Here is a 13,065-nt window from a genome sequence, read left to right on the forward strand (position 1 = left end):
GCTTTTCGGCTGGGAATCGTGGTGGTATGAGTCCGGCCCACACTCGGACCCAGGAGCCCTGCCGCTCCCGGAGAACTCGCTGCCTGGGCGCAAGGTGTTTTTCATTTATGAGCATTTCATATCAAAATTTTTTAAATGTCGTTCTTGGGGCTTCACAGTATCATAGTTAAATTCTTTCAGATGTATGCACGTATATATATGTTCTCTTACCCAGTGTAACCATCTTTTGTCACTCTAGTAAAGGTTCTTTTTTTCTTTTCCATTATTAAAACATTCTTCTTAGGGGCCAGGGATGTAGCTCAGTGGCACACGGGCCTGCCAGGCAAGTGCAAGGTCCTGAGTTCGAGTGCCGGTACCAAAAAAAAATAAATAAAACATTCTTCTTTCTGCATCTGGTCTGTGTAGAAATAATGCTCCATGAATCATTCCATAACAGGTTTTCCTCATGGGCATAGGGTATAGTTTTCTTCTTCTGTTTATAGGTGCACTGATGTCAACCCAGAGGCCGCAGCTTGTACCCTGGAGACAGCACGCTGTAATCAAGTCCACATCCAGCCGGTCATTACAGATTTGGTGAGCTGTTAATCTTTGTCCTGTAGTACTGCATTCCATGTTCAAATAAATTAAGAACCCAGGTGTTTTAGGTCAAAGAAACTTTAATAATTAACTTTTGATTTGCAGACGGTGTACCTTATACACAAATAAGTTTGTAGCTGATACGGTATCCAACAAAATCAACGTGATGTAATCAACGGAAAGGGGAAATGGGTCCTGGGCAGGTACAAGCAACAAACTGACACCTGTGGAACCATCGTTTTATTTTAAGAAGTTAATATCATGCTTTTTTTTTTTTTTTGAGACAGGGTCTTGCTTTGTAGTCCAGGCCGGTCTTGAACTCAAATGGGTAGCCCAGACTGACCTCAAACGTGCAGCGATCCTCCTGCCTCAGCCTCCTGAATGCTGGGCTTACCGGTGTATGCCACCACGCCCAGCTAACATCATGCATTTTTAAGTTGCAGTTGTTAAAGTATTTTAACAGTGCTAATAAGACTTGGAAAATGTGTTTTTGTGGGTTTTTTTTTTTTTTTAACTTATAAACATGAAAAGCCTTTTTATAAGCAAAAGTAATAGTAGCATGAACCAGCAGGCTGTAAGAAATCTGTTCTTCTTAATCGGTGTGGTTTTTCCTGCGTTAATAAGGATAGGTCACTTTCCTATTTTAAATTACAAATAATTTTGTAGCTTAGAAGGGAATTAAACCAAAGATACAAAAAGTTATTTTCATAATACTAGAAGTTGTTATTGCTAATAAAAACTAGAGTATTGGATTATGTGAATTGCATGACATGATGTGGTGATTTTAAAATTTTTAACTCATTTTCTTAGTATATAGACATTAGTATTAAGTACACGTTTTTCATAGAACAGTAAAACTTTAGCCAATAAATTCAGAATAGATGTGTTCAGAATAAATGTCTATTTTTAAAACAGATATAGAAACTGAGATGAAGTATATTTTTGAAAGCCACATAGTTAATAAAATGATAAAGCCTAGATCTTCTGAATCCAAATCTAGAAATCCCACAGAACATGACTGGTGATTGCCCGTGCCAGGATCGTTAAAGTTGACCATGATTATAGTCAATTTACAAACTCTTGGAACCGGACATGATGACTCACACCTGTAGTTCTTAACATTCAGGAGGCTGAGGCAGGAGGATCACCACAAGTTCAAGGCCACCTTGTACTACATAGAAAACTCAAGGCCAGCCTGGACTACATAGTGAGACCCTGTCCCAAAAACAATCAAAAAAAAATTTTTTTAACAAACTCTACATTTACCAGTATTCACAACATGGGCATTGATTTTTTTTTTTTTTCACAACTATTATATTTGCAAAAATTCACGGTTTTGGACAGCTGAGTTTACCTGTTTAAACAGTAACATTTTCACTATATTATATTTCTAGTTTTCGAAGAGCATCTTTGAAAGTATATATTATCGTCCCTGAGGATGTAGCTCAGTGGTAAATGCTAGCATAGCAGGCATGAGACTCTGGGTTTGAAATGACAGCATACTATGCATTTCTTTACATAATATATACTGAACTTAAATTTACCTTTTGGGGCCTTGGGGCACTTTGGTTTATTTTTGTTTTGTGGTACTAGAGAGTGATCTCAGAGCCTTTCAACTGAGCTGTCTCCTCAGCTTCTTTTTATTTTTATTTTTTATTTGTAAAGACAGGGACTCTCTTTAAGTCATCAGGTGCCCAGGCGGGGCTCAAACGTGGGTTCCTCCTGCCTCAGCCACCTAGAGTGGTAGATTTACTGGAGTGAACCACTGTGCCCAGCTGTGATTTTACCTCTTATTGATTCATCAATAGCAATTATCATTCTGTTCTATAGTAATGATTAACACCTATTAAAGTGTATCTGCTTTTACACTAAACGACTGAAGTCTGCAGTGATTTTGAGGTTTTTTTCTCTCCTTTCTTTTGCTTTGTTTTATCGTATTTCACTGCTACCATTTAGAACTTCCTTTTCATGCGCTTTGTGGAAGAAAGCTGAATAACCAACTTAGTTTGTGTTGTATTTAAATTAAGATCCAAATAAAGACTGTGTTCTGCTGTTGGATTTTAAATGTCTTTCAAGAGGCCTTTTTTCCTTATTTTCCAATTCTTGGAAATGATCCAAGGCTGTGAAAATATCCAAAAGCTAAATATGGATAGGTGAGAATGTCAGTAATTCTGAATTTATGTCTATTCCATAGTGACTTTCTTATTTAAGCCCAGTTTTTAACTCCAAGATTGTTTGCTTTTTAATATTAATTTCTCCCTTTACTTAAAATACAGTGGTACAATGATTCTCAGGGGCCATTATAAACAGTTTCAGAACAAATTCTGATTTCCTTACCCAATATTTCTGGAAAAATCATACTTTGGAATTCCTTTCTACAGTATGAGAAATTTAAGTTTTTTTTATGGAATTTGTAGACACAGTTCTTGGTTATTTCAAATGCATTCCCTCACTGCCATGCTACTACTGAGGAGAAGAATAGAGTAGTCATCTTTTGACTGAAAGACATCTAAATTACTTTCAAAAATGGTTATCTTTTCTCTTTGTAAATAAGGAAAGAAAAAACATTACTTATGTAAGTATCTCAAATATCTGACTAAAGGGTTCTTTTTGAACTCCAAATTTAACAGGCTTATTAGGATGATTAAAATGCAATTGCTTACAGAAACTTGGCTAAAATGGAAATTGTAAGATACTGATTCGTAATAATTTTTGTAAATAGCCATGTTGATGAGTCCAATACTTAGTATGGCTGTTACTAAGTGACTTTGTTTTTTTGTTGTTGTTGTTTGTTTTTTTGGTTTTTCTCCGGTACCGGGAACCGAACTCACGACCTTGCGCTTGCCAGGCAGGCGCTTTTGCCGCTGAGCTAAATCCCCAGCCCTACTAAGTGACTTTGAATCACAAAATGTAAATGCTAGAATAGTGCTCAATTTGATGTGCTTCCCTACCACACACACACTGTGGTACTAGGAGTTGAACACAGGGCCTTTACAGTGAGCTACTTTCTGTCCCACCCCTTCATATTTTTCTTTTGAGACAGGATCCCACTAAGTTGCTCCGTTGCCTAGGTTGGCCTTGAATTGGCAGTACTCCTGCCTCAGCCTTCTGGAACACTGGAATTACAGGCCTGTTCCAGCACCCATACTTTTTCTTTAAAATTTACAAATGGTCCTTTAACTGAAAGGAGATGCCTGGTTATCCCAAAACTGGCAAGAATAACTATAACATAATAGCATTTTTGTCTGTATTGATTTATTCTTAGAGTCATTTTTATTTCCAGAAAGTAATACTGGGGCTGGGGATTTAGCTCAGTGGCACAACACCTGCCTAGCAAGCACAAGGTCGCGAGTTTGATCCCCGGTACCGGAAAAAAAAACAGAATGTAATACTGACTTTCTCTTTACAGAAGTACATGGGAAAGTCTCCCTTTACATTGATTTAACAAAAAGATACATTTAAAGAACAATTCTCAGTAAACAACAGTAGGGAACTGTGGGAAAGATTTTGACAATGTTAGTAAAATAATATTTTGCCTATTGCCTTATAGTCCCTTAATATTCTACCTCAAGAAACAGCACAGAAGTAAGTCATGGATAGGAGTGAGTCCAGGGGAAAATTGAAGGACGTGGTCTGGGGGATAATGAAGGAAAACCACTTTTTACTTGGCGCTTCCTATGAAGGCACAGAATGACAAAATCAAACATGATTTTTTAGGTAGTTATTTAATTGAATCAGGAATACTTTAATGGCACACTGCTTTAAATGTACTTTTTTTAAAAAAAATGTTTCCTGTTGTTCCATAGAAAATTGTACCCAAAGTTTTTCAGAATGCATAGCATGTTTTCATTGTCTCTAAACCAGTACATTCAGCGATTTCTTTCTGTAATATTTCATTGTTTACAAGTAATTGAAGAAGTAGGAGCCAAAAGTTCCATCTCCTCATATGCCCTGTCCTTCAGATTTGTTTGTGTCATCTCATAGACCATTTGTTTTGGTTAGAAATAAATATTTAAGTTAGCAGATCAGCTATATGATTTTGTCCACATCTCTGCTGAGTACGTGCTGCAGAGTGAAAGCTCACTTCCTATTTCATCTTCCAGAAATGGCAGTCAGGTGTACACGTGTGCGGTTGAAGAGCAGAATCTGTGCTGAGCACTTGCTTATTCTAATAAGTATTTACCTTGGTTTTAGTTAAATGCATATGACCTGCATCTGAATGAAACTCGAAGGATACCATACGTCTATTTCTGTACATAGGTACAGCCCTCTTAACACTTTCGTTTCTGAAAACATGTTTTTTTTTCAAGGGCTGGGATCAAACTCAACCCTCATGCATGCTAAGCAAGCACTCTACCACTGAGCTAGATCCCCAGTGTAGTAGAGTATGTGTAAAGATTTATGTATAATTACTTAAATCTCTGTCCAGCTTAAAACTTTCTGTTGTTTATTGTTGGGTTTGGGGGGGTTTTGTTTGTTTGTTTGTTTGTTTGGGTACCAGGAATTGAACCCAGGGCCTCAGACTTGCCAGGCAGGCGCTGTACCACTGGCGACATCCCCAGCTCTATTGTTTGTTGTTTAATAAATGTAGGTCAAAGGCTTGCTACCAAGACTGAAGGAAAAAGTCGATCTTCTGGTGTTTAACCCTCCCTATGTCGTGACGCCGCCTGAAGAGGTAAGGCATGTCTGCTATTTTGTTTCTGAAATAAAATTAACTTCATCATATGCCATCAGTCAGTTGCTGCTAATACAAACTGCTCTGGTTTTGTCCTGACTGTCAGTATTCAGATACTGTTGCTACACATAGGAAAGGAGCCTAAAGCTAACAGAAATACAAACTGTGATTCATATTGGTCCTTAAAGTTCTCACCCAAATCAGATGTTTAAATTCATATGTTCATCTGTCTGCACGTTATCTCTCTCTGGATTTATCTAACCTTCATCAGGAATAACAAATTTATAAAACAAAATACTCCTTTTTATTTTTTTAATCAGCTACAAGTTCACATAGAAGTTTTTTCTAGAAGTGTCAGGTTGCCTACTTTCACAGGTATTACCAGAAAGTAGAAGATGAGATCAATTCTCACTTCAGTTAGGGAAAATAAATTACAGAAATGTGTGCTTTTTTAAAACTTAATGTAAACCATATTAACCTTTTCCCAAGAAGGTCAGGGCAGGCAAAGTTTGATAACAAAGACCAGCTTTCCTCTAATTATTGTGCTGCTTTTGTTCTCTGATGATTATTTTCTGGTGGTAACCCTTACACTCACCTCTGTGCCAAGATGGGACACATCCATTTGGCAATTATTATTACTGGTGCAATTAGGCAACCAAAAAGCCACGGCTGTATTGGCATATGAACTTGAATGAGAAGGAAGGTACTGAACAAGGTGAATAACAAAGTGCTGCCATAAGAGAATACCACTGACAGGGTAATTTATAAAGAAATGTATTCCTCATAGTTCTGCAGACAAGGAAGTCCAGTGTCAAAGTGCCAGCATCTGGTGAGGGCCTTCTTGCTACATTATAATGTGGTGGAGAGCATCACATACCAACAGTGAGCGAGCATCCATAGATTCATCATGGCGCTCCACCCCATGACCTCACCTAACCCTCTTTTCCTCCCAAGTGCCCACCTCAAAATAACATGAATATGTGGGTTTCGGGAGTGAGTTTCTCATATAAGAACTTCAGGGAGACAGAGATTTCAACCATAGCATGAAGAAAGTGCAACTTAAAACTCCTTAGGAAAGCATTATGAGAATATCAGGAGTGACAAAAATATTGTAAGCTGATAATCTCAGTCATTGAGACCTAACTTAAAGATCAACAGTGGAATAAAAGTTGAAATATACAAAAATGTTAATCACATCTTCTGATGGCAAATAATGTGAACCTGTATATATAAGAGAAGAGAGATGTGTTAAATGAATCATGGTCAATGGAGAAAAGAATCAAGTTACATCATGTACAGGTACAAATTCCCTATGACAAATGTGATCATTATGCGAACTTAAAGTGTACCAATAAACTTAATGAATAAAAGTAAGTAAATCATGGTCTATCAGATTTTCAAATCTGAATGAAGAGGCATTTCAAGGAACATGGCGGTCTGCATGAGCACTGTCTTCTCCTGTGTTCTTAGCACCAAGCTGTATGCAGCTCCCGGGCCACACACACAGGTTGGACACACAGGTGACCAAGCGTGGGCAGTGCCTTTGGGTTTTCAGTCCCAGTAGAGAGAACTGTTACCAGGATTATCTTGAGCTGAGCAACTAGCTAATGAGTAGGATTAAAATACAGCACAAGAATGATATCCTGGGGCTTAAAAACATTTCATAGAGTAAAACTTTAGGAACTAAATTAGAACAGCATGTGGTCACTGTCAAGACTCAAGTCAGTGATTTGGAAATGACTGATAAAAGAAGTGTTTAAGTATTATAGAGCATGAAGGTAAACCAGAGGAAATTGTGCAAGTAAAAGGTAAGAGATTAGATCTAAGAGGCACAGTACACAAATAACAGGAATTTGTATTTACAAAAAGTTGTGGCACGGGCTGGGAATATAGTACAGCGGCACAGCGCCAGCGCAAGGTCCTGAGTTCAGTTCCCAGTACCAAAAAGAAAAGCTGTGGCTGTATTTGCTGTGCAGCTGGAAACGTGACATGAGGTGCTGTTGCTTTACGCCTGTGTAAAGAATCAGGAGTGGACGCAATAGTTGCCCTAGTAGTCAGCAAACAGAAGGCCACCAAACAGGCCTGCACCTTGCTGAAGATGGAAACCCCCTTTTAATAGCCTGTAAGAGTTTGGTTGGTGCCACGTGACTTTCCCCGGAGGAAGCTCATAACCATGCCTGAGCGCCTTTGGGGAGGCCAGTGCCAGGTGATGTTCTCGAGGGCCGTCTCTTGGTCAGATAAACGTGACCAAGCATCCGGGAGAATCAAATCACGGAGGAGTCCTCATCCATGTGCGGCAAGAGTGACAAGACAAGCCTGGCAAAGGCAAGCCGCAGACAGTCTTATGTGGTGAATCGTCCAGAGATTGGCTTTCCCCCAGAGTAAGGGGAGAAACAAAGGGAAAGGAAGACAGGTGTCCCAGAAGAGGGAGTTCAACCCAGGACAAAAACAAAGGGGGAACCAAGAAAAGGAAGTCCCAGGACCAAGGTTTTCGTTAAAAAAAAAAAAAATGGGGAGGGTACTGATAAGTTTCTCCATATGACTAACACTGTAGAAAAGTGGGCCAGGGATATAGCTCAGCGGCACAGCGCCTGCCTGGCAAGCGCAAGGTCCTGAGTTTGATTCCCAGTACCAAAAAGAAAAAGGAAGTTATAGTGAATGGAGTATATGATAGATGTACGAATAGAATTAGACTCAAAGAAAATTAATCAGACACAGTGAATGCCAACAGCAGTTAAATAAAATATGGTACTTTCCGCTATAAAATCTTATACAACCGTTAAAAGAATGAATTAGACTTATACTAGATTTCCATAAGATACCAGTTAGTGATACCAGTTTCTATAAGATAACAGTTGCATGAGATGCAGGTAAGAATATGGACTCTATCTTTGTAAAATACGGTTATAAAAGAAAACTGGTGCATGTAGAAGATGACAGACACATAATCAAAACGTGCAGCTTTTTAAAAAAGCAGCTGTAGAAACATTTTGCTTTGTAAAATTATATGTGCATATGATTATAGATATAAAAGAAAATGGGGAATTTTTGCCCTACTAAGTGAATAAAAGAAGGCATGATTATATATAAATAATAAACTAAAATATGGACAAAAGGCATAGAAGAAAATAGAAAATAGTCATGTCAAAGTTGAAGTAATTTTGACTGATTACTTCAAAGTATTCTTTAATTTTGAATATAATATATAATGATATTTATATATTTTATTTCTGTATAGATTCCAATACAAGCTTCTTTCTAATTCTTCTATAGTAAGTATAGAATTACTCATGTCTCTCAATGTAAGCATTTTATTAATAGTAACAACTATTAAGTCCTCAGTGTGTGCAGTGTTTTCAAAGCTTTATATTTCCTAACAGTTGACTAAAAATGTTTTCATAATTTTTTCCAATTATAGAGATTGAACTATTACTTTTCTAATTATACAGATAAAGGAAGAAAGTAATTCACAAAGGCAGTTATGACTTTGCCCAAGATCGCAGAAACTAGGAAACTGTGGGACTTCAGTTCCACCTTACTCCCAGCAGTAGAACACTAGATACATGCGTGTTTGGTGCTGAGCTGTGATCTAAGTGCGACTTGAGTCAGAGAGAAACTGTCTTTGCAATTGGTCACAGGTAGGAAGTCGTGGAATAGAAGCCGCTTGGGCTGGTGGCAGAAACGGTCGAGAAGTCATGGACAGGTTCTTTCCGCTAGCCTCAGATCTACTTTCCCCGAGAGGACTGTTCTATTTAGTTACCATAAAAGAAAATAACCCAGGTAATACAGACCACCTTATTGTTTAACCGTTTACTTCACTGAAAACAAACGTTAATAATGTAGAAGACTGTAATTGATAAAGTGATGTGGGATATTAATGAACTTAGTAACTGGCAAGACAGAAATGCATGTTGAAAACGGAGACAGATTTTTAAGAGGTAAACTTTTTAGGTTTTAAAAATATTGTCATCTTCAGCCAGGCGTGATGGCACATGCCTATAATCCCAGTACTCAGGAGGCTGAGGCAGGAGGATCTCTGTGGGTTCAAGGCCAGCCTGGGCTACCTAGTGAGTTCAGGGTCAGCCCGAACTATGTAATGAGACCCTGTCTCAAAAAACCAAAAATTTAAAAATAAAAATAAAAGTGTTATCTTCATTTTTGGAGTGAGTACACTTTTTCCACTCATAAACTAATATTCAAATACAAACTCTGAGTTCTTCTAACACTTCACCCTCAGTATTGTAAATTTTTTCTCTGCACTCATGCCCTTGGCAACTCTGCCACATGCTCTTTCGCTCACCTGGAATTCTATCACGTAAGTGCTGTTGCTATATAGGTGTTTGTATCTTCGCTTTCACATTACTTTATAACTTGACAATGTAGTCTCTCTTTTTCTGTATACTTCAAATTTGATTTTTTTTCCTGTCCTCAGCCTCCCAGATCATACGATCATTGTGATTACTACTTTTCTTCTTTTTTTTTTCTTTCCTTCTTTCTTTTTAACTGCATTTTCTTGGTTCAGTCTTTTTTGTTTTATTTATGTGTAAAAGGTTTTGCTTTTGTAAGACACCCAAAGAAGTAAGCTGCCTCTTTTTCATTGACCTTCAGTGGACAGTGTTGGCATTCATTTGCACCTTCCTTGACCTTTTTCATCCAGAGGGAAGGGTGCAGAGCAAAGCTTAGGCCAGACAACTAACAAATGTATCACTGGCAGGAATAACAGTTGTAGTTAATGTTTCTGTTTGCCCCAAGGTAGGCTACCGATGAAACCCAGCCCCTCGGTCTGTTACAGCCCTCAGGCCTCAGAAACAGCTGAAAAGTAGTGTTCTCATCTGTCTGAAGTTCATGTTTGCTTTAATAGACATTTACTTGAGTTACATTATTTGTCAGACTACTGTAGATTGTGTCTATCTTATTAAAATATTTAGTGATCTTACACGTCACCAAATGATATAGTTAATTTAACCTTTTTTAAAATTCTCATTTAGAAGAAATTTTGAAAACATTGAAGACAAAAGGTCTGCATGGGACCACTGCACTTTCTAGACAAGCAGGTCAAGAAACCCTGTCCGTCCTCAGGTTCACCAGGTGCGAGTGTACGGAGGGCTAGCGCACGTGTGCCAAGAGCTCTGGGAACTGAGTGCCCTCGGCATATTTTGAAACTGACGTCATTCCTCAGTGAAGGAATTTTATCAGAAATTCGCTGTCAAGAAAGAAGTGAGAAGATGGTGCTCCTTCTCACCAGGAAATCAGGCTTACAGAAACATTTGTACATGTACAAGTAAGTACGTGTAGTATATTTATAATTTTAATATTATATATAAATTAGATAAGAAAAGAGTCTCATTTCAGCGTTAATTCTAATAGCAAAACCAGGGAATCAGCCTAAACATATCAGGAAGCAAATTGGTTAAGATAAATTACACTGTGTCTGTTTGACTAACGACATAGCCGTTAAACGCGAGTCAGGTCTGTCCTGAAGCAGAGGTGATCTCTGATACACCACTGGTGGAAAAGAGCGAGTTGCAGAAGTTTTATGCCGGGGGGTATAGCTCAATAGTAGAGCACTTGACTGCAGAAGTTTTATACTGTGTATGTATTTTTTAAAAAACAATAGAGACCATGTGTTTGTGTGTGTATATAAACAATAAACTCTCAAAAGATAACAGGAATGAAAGAACTTTTACTCTTTTATGGTAGCGTTTATATGTGTTCAGTGACAGAGAATGACTGTCGTTGGATGATGAAGCTTAACCAAATGGTTCCAGCTGCGGCTGGTGTAACAGATGTGGTTTCACGGAGCAAATTAGCACAGCTCCTGGTGCCGGTTACTGTCTGGCAAATGGCTTTTTCTCCATACCTGTGCATAAAGGCCCGGCAGTACACCTGCACTGTTGTACCTCAGGTATTATCTACTCTCCAGCCCTGGGTCATAATATAGTTGCAGGGATCCTAGTCACTTTCTCAACTTACTGTTCAGATATTTTTCTGTAACAGGGTAGGAAACCTGATTAAATTTGGGGGCCTTCTACAATAAATTAGGGGAGCATATTGAGACATCCCTTCTAAGGTAGAGATAAGTACTGTACCTGAAAAAGTTTTAAAAGTACTAACTGTGCCTGCAATAAAGAAGTAGACTCTCTGGGGTTTTAGAGGCAACAAATGCATATTTGGTGTGTTACTCTAGCCCGTTCACCAAGTGTCCCAAAAAGTTGCTAATTTTTTGAGTTGGGCCCAGAAAAGAGTGGTGTTTGAACTGCTGGAGACTGCTGTACGGCTGCTCATCCACTTACCTGGGAGATCCAGCAGATCCAGGGCTTGAGAGTCAGTGGCAGATAGGGTGCTGAGAGCCTTCGGCAGCCTCTACAGGGGGGTTGCAATTGCGGGCCTCTGCGATTTTGGAGCAAGACCACGCTAACGCCACAGATAGCTACTCTCCTTTGAGGAGATCTCTTAGCCTTCTGCTAGGCATTAGTTCATTCTCAGTACTTAGCCATGAGTCACCCATCATGAACTGGATATGATCTGACCCACCAGACATACAGTTGGTGTGCACAGAAATTCTCCGTCAGAACAGCAGAAAGAAACTCTGATCCCATGGAAATCATATGGTTGGGCCTCAGCAAGGTGCGAAGAGAAGTGACCCCTCTAAGAAGGGAGGGGAAAGAAGAGTAAAAAGGATTAAGATGCAATATGTATCTGTACCAGCTGCCCTAGATAAATGTATTCATTATGTGTCACAAATGTACTAATAAAAAATTTGAAATCATGAAAAAAATGTCTTACACTGAAATTTTCAAAGACAGATACTACATTTTCCACCTTTTTTAATCCCCTAAGAGCAATGCATGGCATATGGCAAATAATTATAAAACATTTCTTGAGGTTTTTTTGTCTTTTTGAGAGGGTCTCCCTATGCATTTCAGGCTGGTCTTGAATTCACTTTGTAGCCCAGGCTGGCCTCAAACTCGTGGCAGTCCTCCTGCCTCAGCCTCCCAAGTGCTAGGATTACAGGTGTGTACCACCACGCCCGGCTCTGGAGTTACTGTTATTACTACTCCTTTCTTTCTGTTCTCCAAGGTCCCCTTCTGTCCCCAGTCATTTTGCCACATTCCCTAACTGACCTGCAGTGGTTCAGAAGACCACTATAAGAGGGCCTCTTTGCAGGCTCCCTGAACAGTCCCGCTTGGCGTGAAAAGTCAGACCCCAGAGGCCTTGAGGACCTTGGTCCAGTGTTTTCCTGCTTCTTCCGCTTGTACCCGGTCATCCAGACTGTCCAGCCTCAGAGTTCCTTTCTGTGTCTCTGGTGAGGCATTGCTTTGCTACTGCACAGCCAGAGTGAAATCCCATCCGGAATGGTGACCAGAACAGAACTCAGCAAAGCCACTGCCTCCCACTCACCAGAACATCCTCTGCGCTCTAAGCCATTTTGTCAACCTCAAGAGATTTGTAGTCAGAACTAACAGGAACCAAAGGACAATAAAGCTCTTTTAACCATTGACCATTTATCAACACAGTTGCCAGATCCCTTAGTACCTGTTCCTCAGGGCAGAGCCTGGGAAAACTATAGTTGTATTAAATCAATTTTTTTAAAAATCTGACTTCTCTTTTTAAAAAAAAAAGCAGCCCCTACCTCTGCTACACTGCCTTCTGCTTCCCGGCCTGCACCTATGACCTCATGGGGAGTTCCCATGCTCCGCTGACAGCATACTGGAGTCTTGTTTTCAGATGATGCTGTGGCCCGTACCCCCTCTCTGGGATACCACTGAAGGACACTGGTGAAGAGGAATCTTTTCCAGCAGAACTTGCACCTA

At 39.3% G+C, this 13,065-nt stretch overlaps 1 protein-coding gene across 3 annotated transcripts in view; it reads left to right on the plus strand.

Annotated features, from left to right (window-relative positions):
- The window catches only part of N6amt1 (N-6 adenine-specific DNA methyltransferase 1 (putative)), a 20,861-nt gene extending 8,884 nt beyond the window's left edge, over positions 1-11,977 (plus strand). Inside the window, exons 3-7 of one of the 3 annotated variants that reach the window (XR_259592.2) lie at positions 483-573; positions 5,168-5,251; positions 8,890-9,031; positions 10,240-10,532; positions 11,789-11,977. Coding sequence is in view for 2 of the 3 variants with exons in the window: in XM_005375604.2 (XP_005375661.1) it covers positions 483-573; positions 5,168-5,251; positions 8,890-9,031; positions 10,240-10,361 (439 nt within the window). In the remaining variant the exon portion in view is untranslated. Of the gene's footprint in view, positions 1-482; positions 574-5,167; positions 5,252-8,889; positions 9,032-10,239; positions 10,924-11,788 lie in introns of those variants that run through there. The other 2 variants (XM_005375604.2, XM_005375607.2) reach the window with 2 other exon arrangements.
- The last annotated feature ends 1,088 nt before the right edge of the window (positions 11,978-13,065 follow it).

This window comes from Chinchilla lanigera, unplaced genomic scaffold, assembly GCF_000276665.1.
Source record: "Chinchilla lanigera isolate Chin_1 unplaced genomic scaffold, ChiLan1.0 scaffold00006, whole genome shotgun sequence".
NCBI classification, from domain to species: Eukaryota; Metazoa; Chordata; class Mammalia; order Rodentia; family Chinchillidae; genus Chinchilla; species Chinchilla lanigera.